At 40.6% G+C, this 26636-nt stretch overlaps 1 protein-coding gene across 3 annotated transcripts in view; it reads left to right on the top strand.

Moving 5' to 3' along the window:
* Nucleotides 1-25700, top strand: part of DUSP22 (dual specificity phosphatase 22) — a 78979-nt gene extending 53279 nt beyond the window's left edge. For 2 of the 3 annotated variants that reach the window (XM_030552305.1, XM_030552304.1), the window contains exons 6-7: nt 489-660; nt 5450-7352. In XM_030552305.1, coding sequence (XP_030408165.1) covers nt 489-660; nt 5450-5635 — 358 coding nt within the window. In that variant the 3' untranslated portion in view covers nt 5636-7352. Of the gene's footprint in view, nt 1-488; nt 661-5449; nt 7353-25509 lie in introns of those variants that run through there. The other variant, XM_030552306.1, reaches the window with a different exon arrangement.
* Nucleotides 25701-26636: the final 936 nt, after the last annotated feature.

Raw genomic sequence — 26636 nt, 5'->3', positions numbered from 1 at the left:
TGCATGCAGGTTTCAGAGTAGCAGCCGTGTTAGTCTATATCCGCAAAAAGAACAGGAGTACTTGTGACACCTTAGAGACTAACAAATTTATTTGAGCATAAGCTTTCATGGGCTACAGCCCACTTCAATATATATATATAGAGAGAGAGAGAGAGACACACACACATACAGAGAACATGAAAAGGTGGGAGTTGCCCTACCAACTCTAAGAGGCTAATTAATTAAGAGAAAAAACTTTTGTAGTGATTTAACAAGATTCACTCTTCTACATTTTAAGGTCCAGTACATAGACAACATAAAGATACCTCAATAGTTCTATAGGAACAGCCACCACAGTGTGCTCATTACTTTCAACTCCTTAGTTTAGGTAATATATTTTACTCTGTAAATTGCTGTATAAATTTTATAATGCTCTATGAGATAATAAGCATATTTATTTTAAGACTTCATATTTTGTATCTATTTATTTTGTCTCATTTCTGCTGCAGTCTCGCTGGAGTCTCCAGGAGCGTAACTTTGGTAGTCGCTTACATCATGACAATCACAGATTTTGGCTGGGAAGATGCATTGTCTATTGTCCGAGCATCGAGATCCTGTGCCAATCCTAACATGGGCTTCCAGAAGCAGCTACAGGAGTTTGAAAAACATGATGTTGACCATGTAAGTGATTTTTGTTGACCAATTTGGTTTCTTTAGACATAAAGTTTTGGACTGTATCATAACTTTAGAAGGTTAAAGGTTAGAAGATAAATGGCCCAGAATGTGGCAATAATACAAATGTACAAGTGATGCTAATGTAAAAATTGTTTTTTCACATCTACCTAGGATATTAAAGCAAGAAAAAATAGCTTTTCAAATTAATAATGTTGTAAACAAAACCTGAGATCTGAAAGTCAGGCTGGGTTCTCATCCTGGCTTATGCATCATCACCGGTAACAAATGTTTTGTACAACTGGAACTTAACTAACAATGTGGGGATGATGCATGAGCCAGAATGGAATCCATCTCCTTCTTCTTGAGCTGGGTTGGTTCTGCAGGGCTAATGGGAGTTTAGAAAAATAGTAATAACCTGTTTTTGTCAATAACATAAACAAATACAGCTGAACACACCCCGGGAACAGATCTGTTGATTAAGGAGGTACAGTTTTTACATAATCGTTTTTCTGACCATAACTCCATTTTACATTGCTCAGCACATTTCTGTCCTCTCTACTTTCTCAACTCACTCTTCTAAAAGAAAGTAAATGAGGTGGGGAGGTTGACTTCATTTTTCTTCCAGAATTTCTTGCAGCAGAGAGCTGAGAAATTATTGTGGCATTTCAGGAATGCAGTTTTCAGCTGTAAATATTTGTTTTTTGAAAATATTTAACTGAGTATTTCCTGGATCATTCAGAACTTATATTAATGGGTGGGTAACTGACATTTTAAGATACAATATAAAGGGACTTTCCACACTGGTCTCCTTTCTCCCTTATATGAAGGTTTACAGTCATTTCAGATCTAATTGGACTGAGCTAATAACCCTAATTGTTATTGTATATGCAAATAACTTTGAGAAGAGAGTAACGTCTTTTTTTTTTCATGTCACAATGGGAGGATGCAGCAGTTTCCTCACTGAAAGGAAGGCACTAGTCTATAAAAAAGAAATGCTCACCTGTGGGCATAGGTTGTAGCAAGCTATTGTATTTCTCAATCATAACTTTTGGGACCAGATCCTCAGCAGGCATGAATCAGTGTACTTCTATGGATTTCAGTGGAGCTTTGCCAATTTATACCAGCTGAGGATCTGGACCTGAGTTTTTAATTACAGCACCACTTGTCCATGGTAGCTCTGTACAAAGTATATTGGGGTTTCAGGACATTTGATCCATTAGATTTGATCTTCTAGGCTTTTAGGCATTGAAGATCATAACGTGTGTCATTGATGAATGTCCCTTAGATGGGCATTAAGGGCAGGGATGGTGTTCCTAGCCTCTGTTTGCCAGAAGCTGGAAATGAGCGACGGGGGATGGATCACTTGAAGATTACCTGTTCTGTTCATTCCCTCTGGGGCACCTGGCATTGGCCACTGTCGGAAGACAGGATACTGGGCTAGATGGACCTTTGGTCTGACCCAGTAGGGCCGTTCTTATGTTATATTGTTATGTTAAGGTCTCATCTTTGATATGACCTCAATATAAATATATTTTGCTTATTCTGTATATGTTTGATCCTGCAAGAGGCTGAGCACTAGGGTCCTGATCCAATAAAGCAATTAAGCATGTGCTCAACTTTTAAGAGTGTGAGTAATCCCATTAAACCTTTACGCCTGTTTGCATGCTTCTGAGTCTGTGTTTAAGCGCTTTGCTGGGTCAGAGCGCAATTGCCAAGTTCCTTACAGGCTCGATCCCCATATAGTTACTAACTGAATGGATACCTCCACTCTAATATATTTCATGCTCTTCCTAAACTTGCCAAACACTACACAGTTGACTAAGAAAGAGTCATGTGACCTAAAATAGTTTTGCATTCATAGCTAATAAGTGATAGCAGGGCTTGGAGAGGGAAGGTGCTGCCTGCCAGCCTTGCTTTCCACAGATGATTGACAGTAGTGGAGCTACAAAAGCAAGAAGAAAGAGCGGGAGCCACTTATTTTTTTGAAGCATCCCCCCCTCCCCCCAAACAGCTGAGCAGAGTAGGAGCTATTTTAATTGCTTCTGCATTGAGGCTTCACTGCCAGGTTAGGTAAGTGGGAGAAGAGTCAAGGCAGGAAAAAGGAGAGGCAGGTTAAAGAATTTGCACACATTTGTAATGTGCTTATTTGATACAGCAAGAGATTATAGGCCAGGTCATCAGCTGGTTGTAAATTGACATACCTCCATTGAAGTCTCTGGAGCAATGCTGACTTGTACCTGCTGAGGAACTGGCCTTAGGTAAAATGTTGAATGCTTAAAATGCCTGGTTTAGCCCTCAATCCCACAAAGACTTATGCACATACTTAACTTGACATGTATGAGTAGCCCCATCAACATCAAACTAAGCACATGCATAAATCTTTGCAGGATCAGGGTCTGAGGCTATAGTTGTATCACACATTGTATCTGAGATCGCAATGGAATTTTTTTTTCATTGGGGTAGCTGCATATTTTATAAAATGTTAAACATTTAAAAGTTTTCCTTCGCTTCTCCCTGCTTCCAGCTAAAACATTTTAAAAGCACAGTAATGCACTTCCAGGTATGTATTAAACAGCCTATATACTATACCTCCCAGCATTGGTGTGTTGAAACAAGAACATAAGAACGGTCATACTTGGTCAGACCAATGGTCCATCTAGCCCAGTATCCTGTCTTCCGATGGTGGCCAATGCCAGGTCCCCCAGAAGGAATGGAGAGAACAGACAATCATCAAGTGATGCATCCTTGGTCGTCCGCTCCCAGCTTCTGGCAGGTCAGAGGTTTGGGGACACCCAGAAAATGGGATTGTGTACCTGACCATCTTTGCAATAGCCTTTGATGGACCTATCCTCCATGGACTTATCTAATTCTTTTTTAAACCAGTTATACTTTTGCCCTTCAGAGCATCCCTGGCAATCAGTATATTGTGTGTGTAAAGAAGTACTTTCTTATGTTTGCTTTAAACCTGCTGCCTATTAATTTCCTTGGTTGACCCCTTGTTCTTGTGTTATAAAGAGGTAAATAACACTTCCTTATTCACTTTCTCCACACCATTCATGATTTTATAGACCTCTATCATAGGCCCCCTTAATCGTCTCTTTTCCAAGCTGAGCAGTCCATCTTTTTAATTTCTCCTCATATGGAAGCTGTTCCATATCCTGATCATTTTTGTTGCTCTTCTCTGTACTTTTTCCAGTTCTAATCCATCCTTTTTGAGATGAGGTGACCAGAACTGTACCCATTGTTTAAGATGTGGGTGTTCAATGGATGTATATAGTGGCATTATGATGTTTTGTGTATTATTTTCTATCCCTTTCCTTATGGTTCCTAACATTCTAACTTTTCATCATAGTTTTTTTGACGGCTGCTGCACACTGAGCAGAGAACTATCCACACAAATCCTAAACTCTTCCTTGAGTGGTAACAGCTAGATTAGACCCCATCATTTTGTAGGTATAGTTGTGATTGTTTTCCAATGTGAATTATTTTTTATTTATCAACATTGAATTTCATTTGCCATTTTGTTGCCTAGTCAACCAGTTCAGTGAGATCTCCTGGTAACTCTTCGCAGTCAGCTTTGGACCTAACTATCTTGAGCAATTTTGTATCATCTGCAAACTTTGCCACCTCACTGTTTGCCCCTTCTTTCCAGATCATTTATGAATATGTTGAACAGCACTGATCCAAGTACAGATTCTTGGGGAACTCTATTTGCCTCTCTCCACTGCGAAAACTGACTGCTTATTCCTACCCTTTGTTTCTTATCTTTTAACCAGTTACTGATCCATTATAGGACCTTCTTTCTTATCGCAGGACTGCTTACAATGTTTAAGAGCCTTTGGTGTGGGACCTTGTCAAAGGTTTTCTGAAAGTCCAAGTACAGTACATTAACTGGCTCATTCTTGTCCGCATGTTTGTTGACAACCTCAAAGAATTCTTAGATTGGTGAGGCATGATTTCCCTTTTCAAAAACCATGTTGACTCTTCCCCAATATGCTGTGTTCATGTTTGTATCTGATAATTCTGTTCTTTGCTATAGTTTCAAGCAATTTGTCTGGTAATGAAATTAGGCTTACTGGCCTCTAATTACCAGAATCATCTCTGGAGCCTTTCTTGAAAATCATCGTTACATTAGCTGTCCTCCAATAATCTGGTACAGAGGCTGATTTAAGCAATAGGTTACATAACCCAGTTAGTAGTTCTGCAACTTCATGTCTGAGTTCCTTCAGAACTCTTGGGTGAATACTATCAGTTTCATTTATTCCAAAACTACCTCTGATATTTCAGTTTGGACAAGGACACTATGAATGTAAATAGTTCCATAATTTACCTTTGTGCCATGTAGCATTGAAATTGGAAAAAATGGCCAATACTCTGCCAGTTCTTCCACCCAAAGTGTGCTTGAATTTATGGCCAGACATGTGCTGTTGGGTTACCTGATTCCAAATTTAGAGCCCAAGTCAGCAAAGACTTATGTATGTGTGTAACTTTTTAAGCATATGAGTGGTCCCATTGACTTCAATGGGACGATAACTATGCTTAGTCACATGTGTTTAAGTGCTTTGCTGTTTCAAAGCCACAAAGTGCAGTATTTGGGGCACTCTTCTTTAGACAATCAGGGTTAGACTGTAAAAGGTTTAAACGATGTGATTTGGAAATTATTTTGACTCCTTTAATGTTCTTGAAAAGTTGTTGATATTTACTATTAAAGATATTGTGGTGTAAGAGGAGTATTATTTCTGGATCCAGTTTGCGTTAATAATTAGCATATCTACTATGTGTTTAACTTCTCCAGTTCAGGCAGTGGCTGAAGGAAGAATATGGAGAAAATTCTTTGCAGGATGAGCAAGAAGCCAAAATTCTTCTGAGTAAATATAAAGAGCAGGCAATGATGCAACCAAGTCCCGGCGGGAGACAGTGGAATAATAACTTTTCCTCACTGCCTTCCCTGTCATACAACAACTACACAACAGAGACCTAATCACTCCAGACTGGATTCACTTTCTTTTTTCCTTTGACCTGTTTAAAAACAGATGTCACCAGTGTCCCCTCCACTCTCTATGGAAGTCATGCGAGCTGTACCCTTGTGGAATACTTGATGAAAATATTATACGGCACGTGTGTGTGTTTGACACAATTTTACAGTTTTATGTAACACCACTCTCTGTAAGCTTCTCTCTTGAGAGGCACCCCTTATATCAGGTTGTCACTGCCCTCAGACTCCACCCCCTTTATAATATGTGCCTCTCCAAAACACACTCGTGTGCGCATGATAACATTGTCTCCAAAGAATGAGCTTGCGAAGTGTGTGAGCATTTATGTATTTCTTGCTTGTGCTGCGGGTTGCTGTTTGACCTTAGCTACCTCAAAAATGCTGTTTTTGTCACTGAGGTTGTAAATGCAAATTTGAAAATTGCCTCGATTTTACACTTGATGAACGCAAAGTGTGTGTGTCATAAAAAAATTATTTGAGAGGTTTCTGGCTGTCATTTAAATTATTCATAGTTGTCACTAGTTAGAATTAAAAATTAAGATTAAGTAGGAAGATTCAAGATGTGTGAATTCCATCTATTTTGCCAATTTAAAACCAGTGGTCAAATTTGTCAGAATGCACATGTAAGCAACATTTTAAATCAGAGTAAAAAAACTAGAGGCTATATTCTGCTTCTGGTTATCCTGGTGTAAATCTGGAATAGCTCAGTTGACTTAGCTGGAATTATTTTGGATTTACAACAGTGTAACTCCAAACAAGTTAATGAAGTTGTTACAGATTTACACTGGTGTTATGGTGAGGAGAATTGGATACAATGTCCTTACTTTTAGTCTTTGATTCAGAGCCAACAGAGGTATCGTTTAAAGTTTCCAAAACAGAGAAGGATGCTCTCCCAACCTGCAAGGACATTTCAAGAGAATCAAGCTGTTTTCAATATACAGTGCATGCTGAATGTCCCAATCATCCACAGTAAGAGAGATTCAACACATTGTACTTAACCAGCATTTTTTTTATTTCATGTCCTGTGATACGCTAACTTACAAACATTTAACGTGGTATCCTTTGATGCTTGCTGCCAATGTCTTCACACAATGATGAGCCCTGGGATGGACTGGAAATGGACTGTAGGGGTAAAGTAAACCCCAAAATATTTTTGACATCTTATCTATTTTAATGGAATGGAAAATATGGCTATTAAAAATCCATTAACGCAAAAATTAGGATTTACATTACTACTATAATCCAGCTCCAATCTGCACCAGAATTCTATGTTGTGGGCCTCATCGCACCACACGGTGCTAGTATATTACATATGGCCAGAACAAATTGTAACTGTATTGGTGGCTGGTGTTGGGATATTGTAGGACTTGGAAAAGTCTTACCTTTTGTGTCCAACCTCATAGCTTGCTGAATCCCATGTATGCGCGTTACTTAATCTTTGCAGACCACCACCATTAACAGATAACAGTTGGCTAGCAGGCAAACAAGTGACTGTCTGAATTTCAATGGGAGACAGGTTTAGTAATTGCCCAAGACAATACTACCTTCTATGCATTAGACCGATGGAAGCTTCCATTCACGGTCACTAGTTTTTGTAAACTGGAGACTTAGTAAAAGAGTCTTACACACGGATAGCTCAGTGGTTTGAGCATTGGCCTGCTAAACCCAGGGTTATGAGTTCAATCCTTGAGGGAGCCATTTAGGGATCTGGGGCAAAAATCTGGGGATTGGTCCTGCTTTGAGCAGGGGGTTGGACTAGATGACCTCCTGAGGTCCCTTCCAACCCTGATATTCTATGAAGATTGAGAATGATGATCTCCTTGTTCAAACCTGTGTGTTCACAATAAGATATGGCATTTTTGGCGCACACACAAAAAAAAAAGGCACAGTTGTCAAAAGTATTCCAAGTATTTACAGCAAAAGTGTGTGTGTCTGTGTGTGTGTACACACAACATACACACACAGAGTATATACCAATGTTAACTGCGTTTGACACATGTTCCAGAATGTGTTATTGCACTTCTCTTTTTCCACAGCAATACTGTGGGTGCTGATAAATTTAAAATTACTTTATACTGAGAACAATTAGCGACATCTGTTAATGTTTTGTGTTCAGGTTTGTTCTTTTGTTCTTTTTTGTTTTAATTGTCTGGTTGACTTCCAAAGCGTCAACCTCTGAAACAACATCATTCAATGCCTGCATAGCTGACATGTCTCAATAGCCATAAAGCCCACACACTTGTGAAGCTGCAACTGGAAAGCAGACTCAAGAGTAAAGTGAGAAGATCTATGGATGGGATTTGGAGTGTTATGTTTCTAGCACACACCAACTCTTCTTTCTCTTTAATGTACCAGAGGAAGGTATCTGTAGATAATTTTGGCTGGGGTAGAGTAGATCCTCATATCTCTGATCTTCAGTGGTTGTGTATCACCTTCCTAAACCCACGCTACAGTTGTACCATCTTCTCCTTCAAGAGAGTAGAATAGAATTAAGGGGGTGAGAGAGCAACAGGAGCATAGGGAAGCCTGGGCTGTCCTGTCCCTGGTGGGAGTGGGACGGTAGGATCGCCTGCATTAGTAAGTTATCAAGGCACAGAAGAGATGGTAATCACAGCTAAACCTTACTCCATTCCTTTAAGAAAGGAGTGAAACAGACATTGTCCAGAAACATGGTACAGTCTCTTCTCTTACCAGCCTTCCAGTGACAGCTTAAAGGGCTACTTGACTGTGTGGATATATGATTATCCACCAGAGGACAGTCAACATTCAGGTGTTGGACTTTAACAGTATAAACTATGTGTTCAGTTTTTCCTCATACTTTCAGTATCACCTTTCTGTATTTCTAAGCCTCTGCTTTATTTTTGCCTTCCCCTATCAAATGCATGAAACTTTTTAACAACTTGTTGAGCATCCTGATTTACACGGATAACTTACTATTTTGTAAACTTAATTATTTTGTGTGACTGCAAGCAAACATTTTAGCATGACTATACAGGTAACTTCATCTGTATTTATTACCCTGATTTTAACCTGGAAACAGTTGTTGCTTTGATTGTTTTTTGGGGGTGTTTGGAAAAATATTATGGCAAATTCTTTCTTTTAAAAAAAAAAACATTGTTTATAATAATCACTGTATATAACTGTCAGTGAAAGATTACAGTCAATTCTTCAGTCAGTTAGGAACTGTAAGCCCAGTAAGCTTGGTTCTCTGGCTTCCTTTTGGCATCATAATGAAGCCGCCTCTTTGGTTGTTTTTCTCTATGGTTTGTATTTAATACGTTCTACAATTTTCTATAAATAAAAGTAAATGTTAATAGCCTATCTGTCTTTTTTCTTGAAAGACCTAAATTAATATTCTCTGCTGGATCCCTGGTCCTTGGCTAGCATCACTACTGTTTGCAAAGAGAGCCCATCATGAACTGATTCACTCTGGTGTTCACGTGAAGTTGCTCTTTCCATCACAGAGATCTCTGCAGCCCAGGAAGGATCTCCTGAATCCTTCCATGGGTTCATTGATCTCTGCCAGGTGAGTCAAGAAGTGCCTCCCTCCACTCCACCTGGAAAAAAAAGGCAGGGGAGAAAAGGGAGTAATAGCAAATGTTTTTACTCTGAACAATGGAAGCCTTGCTAAACTTGGTTACTGTAGTGCCAGAATCTGCAGTAGCCAGGTCATAGTAGTCTGAATTCTTGTCAGAGTTCAGCCAATTAAAGACCAGTGTGAAAATTGACTTGACACTGAAAATCAGAAATCCCATTCATAATTTATATATTTAAATAGCGCCTGTGCTCTGCTTAGTGCATTACAATGTTCCCCCTCCATATAAGTAGCCCATCTGCAGTAGCAGACAAGAACTGTTGCACATAGTTCCCCAGGCAGCTGATAGCTAGAACAAGACATGCAGTGACTTGACATTTTTCCCTTTGGAATGTATTCTTTTCCTGGTATGCCATTGTTTTTTAAGTTAATACAACTAACTATATTTTACAATGTGTTTGCAGTGTGGCGGTGGTGGTATTTATTGTTTGTACTATCATAGCACCTAGGAGCTCACTGTGTTAGTTATAACCCACATCACCATAGTGTGGTTCTTTGTTCACCCTCTGGTGGCTGGTCCATATAAGAGGCTGATGAGTCATATCCTTATGGAACAGTCATCACAAAGTGTATTCTGTTTACAATATATGAAATGCGTTAATTAAACTTTCCAGAACTGCCCAATTAACTCAGATAGTGTCATAAAAACTAAGATATTATTGCCTCATAACTGGTCAGTAGTCTTCAGGAAAACTAAACTATTATGGTTTATGGTTTAAAACAAATGAACCTCGGGCCAGATCTACACTACAAAGTTTGGTTGGGTGTGAAAAAAACCCACACCCCTTAACCGTCATAACTGTGCTGCCAGAACTTCCAGTGTAGATGCAGCTATGCGGACGTAAGAGTTGCAGTTATAGTATAGACAAGATGTTGGTCCCAGAGAATTTTGAGGCTCTGAAACGTTTAATGCAAACCATTTGATATATTAAAACTACTTGCAGGTATCGGGTCTGATCCAGAGTCCATTGCTGGGACTGCTCACATGTTAAAAGTAAAGTTCATGTGTTTAAGTTCCTTGTTCAATTGAGCCAGAGCCCAAGTCAGCTGAGTGGTTACCGTGATTCCATAATATTATTTATTCCTTTGTGAACCACAAATCTTTTTCAGCATCATCTGTTCTACTACTGAGTTTTAGGGCCTGATTTTTCTCTCATCTACACCATGGTAGGCAATGAGAAGTCAAATGAAGGGACACCAATATGAGAAGAGACTCAGAGCCTTAGTCTGTTTCACCAATTTAATGTTATACTTTCCATGGATTTGCAGTCCTCTAAGACGTGTATTATCTGTAGATTTAATTTGCGTACCTTCCACTCCATCTTCCATGGTGTTAATGAAAAAGCTTGGACTTTATCAGACCCAGCACTGACTGCTGCATGATTCTATTCAATGCCAACTGCTAAGTAGACAATGAATCTTTAATAATTATTCAGTATGAGCGTGAGGTGCATCCTCTTCTATATCACTGACTATAAAATAACCAGATACCAGTGACCATTTTCATCTCCCCACCATCCTCTTATCACCTAGGAAGATTAAGATGATGAGTCCTAGGTTACTGGGATCTTAATAAATCAAAGCACTGAGCCTCAGTGTTGCTTTATTGCTCATATTAGGACTGCATGAGAGTACTCCCTAAACTCCCCATGTCCTGTCCTGGCATACAGGGGGTTAACTGTGATGTTGGGGTGATTCTTTTGAGGGCAATATCTTGTTTTGTTATGCCAAAGTCCTGGTCAGAAATATGGAGAGGACTTTTCAGGACATTGTAGCAGGAGATGGTTGTGCTGGAGGGGTGGGTACACTGTGGGCCTTCTAGAGAGTATTAGAAAGACTTCATTCTGAAGACATTCTCAAGTGATCGATGATATTTTTATAGAATCCCCTGGAGACATAAATATGTGACTGTTACAAAATTAGTTATTTATAAATTATATTCTCAGCAGCATTTTAAGTATGGTTCTCGCTTTACCACATGGGCCGAGCTCATTTAAATTAAACGATTTGTGACTAAACTTTGTAGCTGTCCCATGTTTTTCTCTTATCCTTTGACAAGTGGACAAATTCTTGTCTGTACATGTCTGAACATCTGCAAGTTTAGGTTTGCATTTGCTGTAGCTAATTATGCAAATTGCAGTTTACAAAGAGTTAATAGCTCACAAGTTGCAAGATTACATACCGTAGCTTTCGTGTAGTTTCTAGTGCAATTATTAGGAGTTATCATCTAACAGTGTATAAGCAGGTGCATTTTTACCATGGAAATACAGCTCAGCTCATCATTCGAGTGAAAGGCCAAATTCTTCCTGAGATAAATCCAGTCCAACTTCATCAAATTAAGGCAGAATTAGGTTGCTAATATAGATTTTTCAGGTGGTCTTAGCCTAACTTCTATTCCAGGTGCAATTCTCATACATAAAAAATTGCATCCAATTTGCATCTCCAATGAATTATGAATAAAAATATTGTAGAGTTGTTGCAATCATTATGCGTCCTCAAAAAGATGCGAGATCAACTTTGTCTGTTGCCATAAAACCTTTGATCTATTGCAGTGGCATTTTAATTTGACCCTTTGATGATGATTTAGCTCAGTTTCAGTCGTATCTTTCCCATGGGCCTGATGGAATACCTATTAAAATCAATGGAAAGACTTCCATTGAATTCAGTGGCATTGGACTAGCCCCCCCGCTCTCCACACACACATATTTGGGGACATGTTCTGTCTCACGCAGGGGTTGGCTAGCTGTTGCCTCCTGTTTAATGTCCTGCCCTCTTTACAAAGGTCACCAACTCAGGGGACCTGGCTGACCCATTTACAACATGGCTGCAATTTCTAATGTTTACAGGTCCTAACCATGTTTATAGCAATGTTGTAACACTGAACTAAAACCTTGGGTATGTCGACTTTTTAATAGGGCTGTCAAGCTATTAAAAAAAATAATTGTGCAATTAATTACACTGTGAAACAATAATAGAATACCATTTAAATATTTTTTGATGTTTTCCACTTTTTCAAATATGTAGATTTCAGTTACAACACAGAATACAAAGTGTACAGTGCTAACTTTATATGTATTTTTGATTACATGTATTTGCACTGTAAAAAAACCCAAAAAATAGTATTTTTCAAATCACCTAATACAAGTAGTGTAGTGTGATCTCTTTATTATGAAAGTTTCTTACAAATATAGAATAATATACAAAAATAACTGGATTCAAAAATAAAACAATGTCAAATTTTAGAGCCTGCAAGTCCACTTAGCTCAGAAAAGCCAATCGCTCAGAAAAACAAGTTTGTTTACATTTGCAGGAGATAATGGTGCCCGCTTCTTGTATATAGTGTCACCTGAAAGTGAGAACAGGCATTCGCATGGCACTGTTATAGACAGCATTGCAAGATATTTACATGCCAGATGCATTAAAGATTCATATGTCCCTTCAGGCTTCAACCACCATTGCAGGGGACATGCGTCCATGCTGATGATTGGTTCTGCTTGATAAAAGCAGTGCGGACTGATGCGTGTTCATTTTCATTATCTGAGTCGATGCCACCAGGAGAAGGTGGTGGTTCGGGTTCTGTAGTTTCCACATTGGAGTGTTGCTTTTTTAAAGACTTCTGAAAACATGCTCCACACTTGGCCCCTCTCAGAGTTTGGAAGACATTTCAGATTATTAAACATTGGGTCGAGTGCTGTAGCTATTTTTAGAAATTTCACATTGGTACCTTCTTTGTGTTTTGTGAAATCTGCAGTGAAAGTGTTCTTAAGATTAATAACGTGATGGGTCATCATCCGAGACTGCTATAACATGAAATATATGGCAGAATGCAGATAAAACAGAGCAGTGGACATACAGTTCTACCCCTAGGAGTTCAGTCACAAATTTAATTAACACATTTTTTTAATGAGCACTGTCAGCATGGAAGCATGTCCTCTGGAATGGTGGCCAAATCATGAAGGAGCATACAAATGTTTAGCATATCTGGCACGTAAATACCCTGCAATGCTGGCTACAAAAGTGCCATGCAAATGCCTGTTCTCAATTTCTGGTGACATTGTAAGAGGGCAGCATTGTTTACATTTACAGGAGACCAACTTGTTTGTCTTAGGGACTGGCTGAACAAAAAGTAGCACTGAGTGGATTTGTAGGCCCTAAAGTTTTACATTGTTTTGGTTTTGAGTGCAGTTATGTAACCAAAAAAAACTACATTTGTAACTTGCATTTTCACAAGAGATTCCACTGTAGTACTTGTATGAGGTGAATTGAAAAACACTAATTTTTATTTATAATTTTTGTAGTGCAAATATTTGTAATAAAAATAATATACACTTTGATTTCAATTATAACAGATTACTATATATGAAAGTATAGAAAAACATTTAAAATATTTAATAAATTTCAATTGATATTCTATTGTTTAACAGTGTGATTAAAATTGCGATTAATCGCAATTAATTTTTTTGAGTTAATCACGTGAGTTAACTGCGATAAATTGACAGCTCTACATTTTAAGTTCCTTAAGTAGTAATTCTGCCCTCTGGAAATAAGATGCTCTTTTGGGTGGAAAAAAGCTGAATAATGTTTGTAATTCTTGAACCTTTTTGGATCATACCAGGATTTTCTGGGCCTTTCTCAGCGTATACTGGCTTACTACTGTCAGGATCACCATTAGTAATAGGTTTTTTGGCTGTTCCACAATGACTCAGCCACAATCAGTACTAATTCTATTAATATATTAGTTGCTAGCCGAGTCCACACAAAGGACAGACTGCTATCACTTTCAGCATCTGCAGTGCACTCACCTTCAAAAATTTTCTTGCTTAAAATTCAGTAAATAGAGCTGACCTTGATTTCCCCCGATTGGATGCTTCATACCACACATGACCATGACGGGGAAAATAATTCAGTTTTTGCAAATTGTTAAACTGATCTTTTGATTATCTCTCCTGTAATCAGTGATCCATTAAAAGTGCACCAAATTTCAAGACTGGTTCAAAATGTCATGTGAACCATTTAAATGCAGTAAGTAAGACAGAGATTTGATCCTAAATTGCCCACTGTCCTTTGCAGAGGTCAACAAAGGGTCAAGATTCTAGTTTAGAGGACATGTTGAATGACACGTGGCACAATTTATTTCCATCAGCCGTTAGGGAGGCAGCATAGTCCAGTGTATAAGGCACTAGACAAAGAGACAGGAGGTTTGGATTTTATTCACACCCAGGGCCGGCTCTACTGTTTTTGCTGCCCCAAGCAGCCTGCTGAATTGCCGCCATGGACGGTGGGGGCAGTCTGTGTGCCGTTAGGGCGGCACGCCCGTGTCTGCGGCGGCCACAATTCAACAGCAGCTTCTGTCTTCAGCCAGAAGACAGAAACTGTGCTGCCGCGGACAGCTGAACGTAGAAGCTGCTGCTGAATTGCCACTGCCTTGGAAACGCGCATGTCACCCTAATGGCACACAGACTGCCCCCGCCATCTGCGGAGGCAATTCGGCATGCTGCATGGGGGCAAAAACACGTGGACTGCTGCTCCTTGCAGATTGCCGCCCCAAGCACCTGCTCGGAATGCTGGTGCCTGGAGCCGACCCTGTTTCCACCTCTGCTGCTGATCTGTTGTGAAACTTTGGGCAAGTCACTTCATTTCTCTGCTTCAGTTTCTAATCTGTAAAATGTGGATAAATGATACTAACCTCCTTGGTAAAGCACTTTGAAATATGTTGGTGAAATGCACCAGGTAAGAGTTAAATATTTATGATTAAATTATGAGCATCAATAGTAGATAATTTACCAGTACATTTTTTTGAATTTAGTTAATCCTCAGTGCAAGAGAATATGCAAAATCAATACTCCCATTAGTAGGTGGAGTGTGTTCTGGTAACCGTGTACCGAGCATGCTTGCTTGCTGAGTTTTGACCCTAGGGGAGGTAAATCATGGTAGTAAACCTTGGCTGCAAATTGCTGCATTTTGACTTGAACTAAGGAAAGCACTGAAGATGCTTTCCATATACAGGATCTAGTGAACTGTAATTGTCATGCAACAACAACCGTCCATAGTACTCTTCAGAGCAGTGAAACCACAGAGGTAAAATGGCATACCAAGAATACAAACGTATCAGAAATTATCTTGGACCAAAATATTGTGAGCGCTATAAGACATGCCAAAGGGCATTCCAGCCCATAGAAAGAGAATTCATTCACTATGGAAATGATCGAGAACCTCAATCCCTCTAGTATTACAATACTAAAAAGAAGCAATGCCCACATTCACCATGGTTAAAGATGGGCTCGTTATAGGAGAAAATGTGTGGCTAGCTAGTACATTTAATAGAATCTGTTACAATGTATGGCAAAGTGCCGAACTAGCTCATAAAATGGTGCTCATTGGGCCAGACCATTGTCCTAGTAGTGATGCTTCTGGGCTGCTGTCTAGAAGGCTTGGATTTAATTTAAAGTATCAACACCTTTTTTTTCTGAAGAATATTTGGAAGCTTTGGCCATTGCAGAATATGGCTGTTGCCCTTCTGAGCAGTTTTCCTCAGACAGAGCATATAACACCCATGCTCAGGTACTACCTTCCAGCTATTTGTTTGGCTGCAGTTCTGTGTATTGGTACTGATCAATAAAGCCTTACATGGTTTAGGTCCTTAGCGCTAAACTAGGGCTTTGCTACAGGCATTGAGCAAGGGACAGTGCATAGGAGCCACTCAGAAAACAGATTATGATTCATATTCACGATCTGGTCCCAAATTACCCCTTTTACTCCAGGGTTGAAGGAGGAAGGCAGCTCAACTCTTGAGTCCATTATATAACTTGAATCAATATGATGTTTTAACTGATTATTTGAATTGTGTACAATAGTGTGTTCAGACACTGATAGGCACATTGTGTACATAACACCCCCCCCCAAAAAAAATTAATAATATGAGGATTTGGGTTTTGAAAACAGTTCAACAACTGTGGGAGAAGGGGACAGGTTTTTTTTTAATTTGACCAATTACTATGGGAAAATTTTAGGAGAGGAGGTAGCAATTCATGAGTCAGTCCACTGGGTTCATTTAAAAATGTCTCTTTTTGGCTTTTGTCAAAACCAGGAACACTGTGAGCCACAAAGGAAAATAATGTTATTAAATAGAATACAGCGTGGTTTACATAGTAATGTTCCATTAAGTCTTTAAAAGCTGTGAGCAACACAAATTTACACAAATATATATGGGGACAGTGAAGTGCTTCCAATCTTTTAATAAGGGGCTACAATTAAAAAAAAATCCTTTAATCGAGATAAGTATCATAAAGCCAGGTGTATGTGATCTTGGAGAGAGGTTGGGCAAGGGACTGGAGAAATCTAATAATTTGTTTTTCCATTTAAATAGAAACTCAAAATTGTACTCTAAGGAGGCTTCACTACTTAGCAAATAAGTTTATATTAAGTGCACGCATTGGCTGTTTCCTGAAAGACATACTGAGTATATTGATATTGTGAAAGGTTTTTCATTTGTGAATTGAAAGCAGCAGATTGTGGAGGAGAACGGAATGCAAATCTTTAGTGGGAGTTGCAGGCATTTGGTGCATTCCAAAGAAAAAGACCTTTCCGAAGTGACTAGTGGTGTTGAGTGCCTCCGTATTTTGGGTGCTTGGTCTGAGAAGCTGAAAATCAGCCCCTTTTGAAGAGGATGGGTGCTGAATGCTTTCTAAAAATCAGGCCCAGTTCTGATGTCTCAAGTTGGGCATTCAAAAGCTGAGGCACTTGAAATCTTTGGTCACTTTGGAAAATGTAGGCCTTATTCTCCAGATGTATATTTGTGAGCTCTAAGGATAAAAGCTATCCCTGGCAGAGGTTAGTTTAGCAGCATCCAGAGGGTGAAATCACAACAGCCCTCCCTTTCGTTTGGCAGCAAGGCTTCCTTACCGGACATTGGTGTGTGGTAACACTTCATGCAGAGTTTTCAGATGGGCTCCATGTAGTCTTTACAAGACTGCAAATGGAATATAGGCTGGTTTAAGATTTTGAAGGGATTTCCAGTAAAGTGGTGTGTCTTAGAGCATCATAGCACTTGATGACTCGAATAGGAGTCAGGACAGTCTTTCATTTGAGATATGCAGATGATGATAGTTGTCATCTTTGAAAGTAATTTACTGAACATGATGGAAAAAGAAAGATCACAGAGTCATCATCTATTTCAGTCCCATAATAAAATTTCCCCACGCTCATTTTCCCTCCCAAGGGATGACAGCAACAAGCCACCTCTCAGCTTCTATCACAGTTGGTGGTGTTGCCCTGCAGTGGACAGTTGCTTAGATTGAGTGATGGCTGAAAATCATAATGGATAATGAGAAGTAAACCAGCGTCACAGAGGACTGGCTCAATTGATTACTAAAGGTAAGAAAACATAGGAACACATTCAAATGTGAGCCAGACTGGGCTCTGGCCTATTATGCTCCTGTGGCTTTATCAAAGTGTGGGAGCTTTATAATCAAACAAATAGAGGATGGTGACAGCTGAAGATCTGAGATCAGGGCAGCTTTTAGGAGCAAGGTGGGTTTTACAGCTATCACATGGAAAGAGGCAGGCCAAAATGAAGATGGCTTTTCTTCAAGAACAAGCATCAGGCAGACAGTGATCTTTTAATTGGCCAAAAGAGGGCAATAGTCATGTAGATCGAGAAAACTGATTAGTTAAGCAAATACAAGACTGAAAAGCTTACCATGCAGGTGCTGATCTTGACATTTTAATAATCATCCTCATGCTAGCCCTTGCTTTTACTCTTCATGCTAATATTTCACACGTTAGAGGAAAAGTTCTGCCTGCATGCAGAGGGACCACAAAAAACCCCAAATGCACTGGAAGTTCCATCATCCCATTACATAGGAGATTGGGACCTGCAGCATCTTGTGCTCAGAGAAGCTTGGCTGAAGTGCACAGTGAGTTGTGGGTAGGCTAGGAGAGTATTTTTTTATTTTATTTTTATTTTTTTTTAAGGTAAACCTGAGCTCCCTTGCTGGTGCTGTTTTAGTGCATGAGATAATGGGATATGACTGTGGAATCTCACCCATCCACTTGAATTGAGCTCATTTGGAATAAGGCAGTTCTCTTCTGTAATAAGAGCATCCATGCAGGGAGTTAATAAGGAATAAATAGTCTGCTTTAAATTCACACCCTTAATCCAAATTAATTTTTAAGTGCAGTCAAACCCAGAGTAACAAATGTATAAGTGAACAGTTTTTCACAGTGGGCAGTGTTGTAGCTGTGTTGCTGTCAGGATATTAGAGAGATTATTATCTCATCCACCTTGTCTCTCCAGTTTTTCACATGACATTTACTTTTACCTGAGAATAGTGAGGATTTTTCTTGTGTGTCCTTTTAGGTATCACTTCCCATCTTTTTGCTAGATACTTAAAAACTGGTTGCCTGCAGTTGTCAGGAAAATCTCTCCCATATATTTGATTCTCAGATTACATGTTGACGGTAGACATATTAGGACCTAGATAGGTAAGAAATACTCTGTTCAGTGCACTATCTTCCCCACTTTTGCAGTTCACAACTTCTGTAACAGACAAGAAACCAAGATCCTGTTCTCATTTAAATCCATTGCTAAACTCCTATTGACCACAATGAGAACATGACCCATCTTTAAGTTTCAGAGGCCAAAGCTTAAGGCCCCTGTACATGGTCATTTAATTCTTTCTTTCAACACTCTCACTAGCAGTGTTAGAGAACAGAGTGAGAGCTGTCAGTAAACGCTAATATATCATTAAGAGAATTTATAATATTCTTTATATTATACGAATTCTGTGTGTATGTATATGTGTGTATATATAACTAATTAATTAAAAGTAAGCCAGTTTATTCCTCTACATACCAGACCCCTGTCACAGCAAAAACAGTTTTTGTGTGTTGGAGTAAAGGAATACATGCCTTTGGAAGCAAATTGATGTTGTAAAGATCTTAAAATTTAATAGATTTTTTACTATAAAATAAGCAGCCTTTAAACCAACTTTAGCAGCAAATGTTTCTATACTCCATTTACAGTAATAACATCTGTCACTTGCATAACACCTGATGAGGATCTCAAAGCGCTCTGTGAAGACTGATTTATGAGCATCCTCAAGTTACAGTTGGGCAAACTGAGGCATGCAGTGTCATATGACTTGCCCATTGTATCCCAACAAAGCTGTGGCAGGTTGCCTGACATCTAGATCCTTGTTTTAACCACTAGACCATGCTCCCTCCCTTTGTGTGATGTGTATAATCACATTTACCATAAATGAAGAACAGTAGCCAGAATTATTTGAATAGAGGCTATTTTTTTACTCTAATCCAGACCCCTCCCCAAAAAGTTATGTAATAAAATGAGTACTATGGAGTGAGTGAGGGAAATTCTTGGTGTTTTCTATCGTGCTTTACTTAAACACATCTTGCATGGCTAAATTTGCGTCACTAGTAATGTGAAAAGCTTTATTTTGCTTCAGAAGAGAAGCATTTGCCCATGCTAAGAACTCACACTTCAGAATGTCCTTCCTGTTCATGTTAACCAAGAGTAACCATGCATGCAGAGACTTTTTTTTTTCACCAGAAGAAAAGAACATGTGTTGCCAGAGCTCATGAAATAGACCACCCCGATTATATCAGCTGTCAACAGTCACTGCAGCTGTTTGTTTGTCAGAAATATTGTGGGCCAACATCAACTGTCAGATGAAAATCACAGAACATTCAGAATCGACTCCTGTATATCCTTTAGTTAAATAGAAATATCAAGGTGGGTAATTCATTTGTTTTAAAATGGCTAAGTGGGAGATTTTCGAAGGCACAAAAAAATTAGGCATCCAACTGCCACTGAAAGTCGATTTCCTCTTTTTGCCTTTGAAAATCTCCCTTTTACTGTCCAAAGTACCTTGCTTCAACCTGCTACTGTGGGGTAAGTACCAGTAGTTCTAAAAACAATATATACATGAAACCTTCCCCCTCATACATTAATACAGACATATCTTCCTTGTTCTGCCTATTCAACTGTTTTTTAAAATTGCACAATAAGGCACCAGCTATCTTAAGAGTTTTTTGTATCTGTGTGTGCATGTGTAATCTGTGTTAAAAGAATATTAATAAGATTGCAAAGTGAAACACTCAAAAGTTAGGAAGTGCCAGTATTAAGGTTGTCTGTGCAACAGTTAAGAATATAAGAACGGCCATACGGGATCAGACCAATGGTCCATCCAATCCAGTATCCTCTCTTCCAACAGTGGCCAACACCAGGTGCAACTTTTATATAGCCCTCTTGTGCATAGGCATTATGGTACAATCTTTGGTGCATGATCAAATGGTATTTTTTCCACTGGTCTCCTACCTCATTCAGTGCACAGGATGAACCTGGGTTGTGTAGTGAAGGCAACTGTTGTCTGTAGGAACCCTGCTTCATTTGCTTCAGAAGCTGGAAGTGGTGTAATGAATGAGGCAGGGAATAGCAGGAAGAGACCAGACAGTTTCATGGTTAAGATAATTGCTGCCCTGGGGAATTAGATTCTATTCCTGCAATTGTTCCTATGTGAGGCTGGGCAAGTCAATTACACCCAGCTTTTTATATGTGGTCACTAATTGTGTGTGTTTCATTTTTGGAGTGCTTTACTTGAGACTGGGGTGTCTGTAATGCACAAGTGCTGTGCACCCACAGCTGCAAATGAAGTCAATGGGAGCTGTATTTTGAACATATGAAGTGTTATAAAGTGAAGTACTCTGAAAAATCAAGTCCTAGTCATCTTAAATTGGGCACCCAAAATTAATGGGTATTTATGACCTATCTGGCCTCAGTTCTTGATCTGTAAAATGGGGATAATAATATCCCCTTCTCTCACAGCCAGGTTGAAAATATATTCAGTAATGCCTGTGAAGCACTCAGATATTATAGTCACAGGCATCATATAAGAGCTCTTGAGGAAATTAATAATTCTATCTTCAAAGCAGGGTTGGAAGAGCATGTAGTACATAAGGCCTGGGGCCACACACTGAGCAACTAGGAGAAAATGAAATATTGAATAGCTTGTTCATTAAGTGTGCACCGTCCATTCTGTGAACTGAAAGAGGCTGGGGTACTGTGGAAAAAATAGTATGTGATCATGTAATTAAAGTCTGTATCATAATGCATAAGCACAGAGGCCACATTAAGGTTATGCCACAAAAGTCATACCCCTCCAGACTCCCCAACCCAATCTTGCCCTCATCCCTAGTCTCCTTGCCAAGTCAGTCCCAGTTGCCTCCAGTGCTGGTGTCCTGAAAAAAAGAAGGGCCGGGATGCACTTGCGTGTTTCTGGAATTATCTCTCAGAAGTGATAGTACCTGAACACCCTTCCAGCTCCCCCAAAAGATTGCAGGAATGGCATTCTGAAGTGTTCCTCCCCTGCACTGTTGCTTACTTGTCTCTCTTCCCCTGCCCCACTGCCACTCACATTCCCTGTCATTACAGGGCCTAGTACCAGCTACCTTCCCCGGGCTTTTCATCCCACCACAGTGTCCACACTTTCCCCAGCTCCTTATTCCAGTTTCTGCCCATCCAGTGCCAGTTTTCTCTCTTTCAAATGTCTCACGCTTCCACCCTATCGTTTTCCCTCCACCCCACCAGTTCCCAGTCTCCTTGCCCTGCTAGTCCTAGTTTCCCCCACTCACTGACTCCCAGTATCTTTCCTCACTGCTTTCGCTCCTCAGCTACCAGGCATAGTCTCCCTGCCAAGTTAGTCTCTGCCCCGCTGCTAGGCTCAAGTCCCAGTCTCCATACCCCAGGAGTTCTTGTCCCAATCTACTTTCCCAACTTTCTCCTGTAACACCATAGGTTGCACTCTTGTCCTTTCTGCACTTGAATCAGATGGTTTCCTCCTCCACACTGCCTGGAGGCCAGCAGGAGGGTCACTGATAGCAATGGAGAGATGGGTTCCCTGCTGTATCTAATGGTGTTGTAGCTGTGATATTAGAGAGACAAGGTGGGTGAGGTAATATCTTTTATTGGACCAACTTCTGTTGGTGAGAGAGACAAGCTTTCAAGCTACACAGAGTTGCTTTTCAGGTCTGGGAAAGGTACTCAGAATGTCATAGCTAGTGAGAAGATAGCATATAGGCTAAGCTAAACTAAGGACCATTAATGGGCCGCTTTCCCTTGCATGATCCCTAGAATATGTGCTAATTATTTATCTGTATCAATCTTGTATTTAGCTGGAACACTCTGATTACCTTTCCCAGAGCTGAAGAAGAGCTCTGGGTAGCTCAAAAGCGTGTCCCTCTCACCAACAGATGTTGCGCCAATAAAAGATATTACCTCAACCTGTCTTGTCTCGCTAGGTTACCTGTTGTCAGCTCTAGTGCTCACCCCAACCTGGAGCAGGCATTACAGGAAAAGTCCAGCTTCCTCCCTGTAGCCTGGGGCTAGAATATGTTCAGTTTCTCTGTGGGAAAGGCACATGTGTGATCTGGTCAGAACTCAAACTGTAAGAAGCTCTATGAGGATGAAACTTTTAAGGATTTTAGCAGCCAAGCTGTAGTAAGTCTCTACTGAGCATGTGTGAACTACAATTTTTCAGAACTTGGGTCAAATTTGCACAGATTTTCAAAGGGAAGATCAAAGGCACCTCTCTGACAGGCCACCACCTGCAAAATTTCAAGTCCCATCTTCAAAGTATGAGGACGCTAAAGCTTTTCAAAAACAGTCACCAACATGTATTTAACATTAAAAAACATTGCTTTCCCTACCCTTGTTTTCAGAAATGGCTGAAGTGTTGCAGCTGAAATGTTTCCAAAACACATAGCCTGAGGCAGACCCCTGAGATGGAAAATTTTTGGCCAAACGATTAAAGTTTGGCAAAGTTATAAGCAACTGAAAATAGGATCTTATAATGGGACGTGTTGGGCAAACTTAATAATAAGCTTTGCTACCAGTCCTCCTGATATTTTTTTCTGTTAAACTTCATCGAGCACAATATGTAGGTAATGCTATTGTAAAGAGTGCCCCCCTCCAGCACAGAGACATCAAACTGCTGTGATTCTAACTGAACATCTTGGTGATTCCTTTTTAAATAAAATGCCATGATTGGGGAAAAAAACTTAAGCCATCACACAACCCCCTATCTCAGAGCAAGGACTCAGCTCAGTTTATCACCTGCGGCTGTGTATCCTGCATGCAATTACCCTGATTGTCAGAGGTGCTGAGCAACCACACACCTATTGAAGTCAGGGGAAGCAGTAGGTTCTTAGAACCTTTGAAAATTAGGCCCCAGAATCTAGCATTAATAGACTCCCCAGAATAAATAGGGCGGGGAAAAGTCCCCACTCCAGACACAGGAACTTCTAGGCAGGGTAAGTATGCACTTTATCCCACTAAGGAATACCCCAGTCTCACTGTGGTTCAGGAGGCTCATTGGCTGAGATACAGTGCCTCAAAGAGCTTCCTTTGGGGTGAGGTATCTCTACAGTGCCCCCTAATGTACACCATGCCTTAAAGGCACAATTTAGCACTATTTGTCGAATTACAAGAATGTGATCAGCACTGTCCAGAACAAGATATGGTGTTAATCCTATGGATCTTGCAGCCAATCTTGTAATTCCATCATGTACAATAATATTCAGAATCTAGGCAACTATCAGATCGGATGGGGTTCTCAATCTAGGCGGTTGCAGAAAGGTGTCAGGAAGTTGTGACTACCCTGCCCATCCCCATATTGCTAAACGGGAGGCAGAATCCCAGCTGGGTCCCTGCTAGCTGCAGTGGGTGGGGTAGGCAGTATGGAAAAGGTTGGGAACCACTGATACAGGGTGTTTAGAAAATCAACCTACTTCCTGCACTTTTGTTTCTAGCAGCATTTTCCCACTTGACCTGATCACGTTGCATTGTGATTTGACCACATGCTGTAGAAGTGAAACAAATTAGTTTTTAAAGAAACGTTTGGATATTTGATGTTAGTTGAAGTATGATGGCATCATGTATCAAGGGGTGAGGGTGTTATCTATTTTTGAGAATGAGATGGAGGTATTTACTGGCTTATATATTGGTCAGACTGATTGCTGACACTGGGACAAATTCTGACTGAACTTAGACACCATGCAGCCCCATTAAGTTATTGGCTACAGATATTTCTTTTAAAATAATTCTTCTGCACATCTTTTGGGGCTGCATGGACTCTTTTTTCAAAGTGAAATGCACTTGCCACAGTACATTCATAAAGATCTCACTCTCACTCACACACACACACGCGCGCGCTCTTTTCCTACCATATTGTAGTGATGTAACTGAAGACAGAATCAGACCAATGTTCTACAGAAAAAAGATGTATTTATTCAGCTGCCTAAAGCGTTATAAACAATCATTGGGATTTTCATTTGAAGAATTTAGATTTTGTCCCTGCTTGAGTACTTCAGTGGTCAGTCTTTCTTTCTAGGTTGTGCAGTTCTTGTTTTCAGCAGAAGGTACTACAAGCTTTGGGAGAGGGAGCACTGACCACACTAGTATCAGCTGCCAAACAGGCCCAGGATTGAGGTTTTGCTCCTCACCAATCCAGTTAGGACGAAACAATACATTAATATCTTGAATTGTATGAGCACATTATGCTGAAAGGGGCAGGGAGATAGATTCCTGCCTCCTTTGCACATCTCCTCCCTTTGTGTGTGGTGTGGAGGGAGAAAATCCCAGTAGGGACCATTTTTCCCCTCACTAATATATATGGGGAAAAACAAATATATATATTTGGTTTTCTTTTTATGTCACACGCCTTAGACTCTTTATTTTTTTCTCTACTCTGATCTCTCTCTCTCAATTAATTTTTGTTTAACTTGTTTAACTTCAACTTTCTCTGCTCTTTACTTTGAGTCTCTTTGAACAGTAGCGCTTACCCAGAAGCTTTCAAAGTGTACTGATCTTCTGAACCCATAGTGTCTGTGAGGGTTTGAAATTAGGCACAGTTAGCTCAGCCATCGAAGTATGATGCCTGTTTTATGAATGGTGAATGGAGGCACGAATATTCAAACCTGGTTTCCTAAAGTTAAGCACCCAGATAACAGGCCTGATTTTCTAAGACACTGAGCACTAATAATTCCCATTAAAGTCCACAGGTCCGCATCAGACATGGTATCTCCAACCTCTGGCCTGTAGCAGTCCAGGCTGCTAGACCTGGCTTCTTCAAAGAAACAAGGAGTGCTCCTAGAGCTCATTGTTGCATGGGAAGTCTATAACCGTGGCTGCCAGCTCCTAGTCTTGGAAAGTTACTGTAGGTTAATTCTCACCTCCATTTTTCTTGCCCTCTAGTGGAAAGGAAGGAGGAAGAATTGGGATCACGAGAACACCTCCCAGTGTGGAGCAAGGCAACATGTAAGTGCTGGGAACTGGCCTCTTTCCCCTTTGTGTAACAAGCATAATTAGAGGCTTCTGGAACTTCCCTGAGCTCAAACCTGGGAGCACAGAAGCAGCTGCTGGGCTGCCAAGTTTCAGGCATCTGGTGTGATGTTAATATAGTTGTTATACCTCTCCACCGCCCCATGGAATCTTAGGGATTCACCCAGGGTGCAGGCCTTCCTCCAGAGCTTCTTTTTGAGCTCTTGGAGAGGAATATAAGGCAGCTAAAGCTCCCACTCTTACTGCTCCCCCTGCTGGATCCAAATCAAAATGAAGCAACTGGGAAAAGGAGTTGTGCCTGGCTGTCCCACTGAAGTTTGAAACAGAAAAGGAAGCTCTAACTCAGTGGTTCTCAAACTTTTGTACTGGTGATCCCTTTCACATTGCAAGCCTCTGAGTGCGACCCCCCCCCACAAAGTAAAAACACTTGTTTATATATTTAACACCATTATAAATGCTGGAGGCAAAGTGGGGCTTGTGGTGGAGACTGACAGCTCACGATCCCCATGTAATAACCTCGTGACCCCCTGAGGGGTCCCGACCCCCATTTTGCTCTAACCACTCTAGCAAAGGAGGCGGAACTGTATGGGAGTGCTACTCACCCAAGCAGAGCTGATGCAACCATTTAGGCAAACGAGGCAGCCGCCTAGGCTACCTCGTGGTTGGAGGCACCTAAAAGCCCGCTCAGGTGAGGAGGTGGAGTGGAGGTGAGCTGGAGGGGCATGGGGAGGGCCACCCACAGTAATGGGGGGGCACACAGAGGAACTGCTCCCTCCCCAGATCACCTCCACTCTGCCTCCTCTGCTGAGCACAAAGCCCCTGCTCTAAGTCTCCCACAATTGGCACTGCAAGCCTGGGAGGAGAGGAGAATTAGAGTGGCACTGGCATGCTCAGCGGAGGAGTTGGAGTGGAGGTGAGCTGGGGCGGGCTCCCCAGGTGGAGTTAGCTGCTGCAGGGGGGGGGCCCTCCCTGGGAAGGGGGGGTGGCGGTGGGCTACCCGGGCGGGGAGCTGGGTTAGCTGCTGCGGGTGGGTGGGATTA

Source organism: Gopherus evgoodei, chromosome 2 (genome assembly GCF_007399415.2).
Source record: "Gopherus evgoodei ecotype Sinaloan lineage chromosome 2, rGopEvg1_v1.p, whole genome shotgun sequence".
Taxonomy (NCBI): domain Eukaryota; kingdom Metazoa; phylum Chordata; order Testudines; family Testudinidae; genus Gopherus; species Gopherus evgoodei.
Note: the sequence above shows the minus strand (reverse complement) of the source record. Positions and strands in the feature narration are given on the sequence as shown.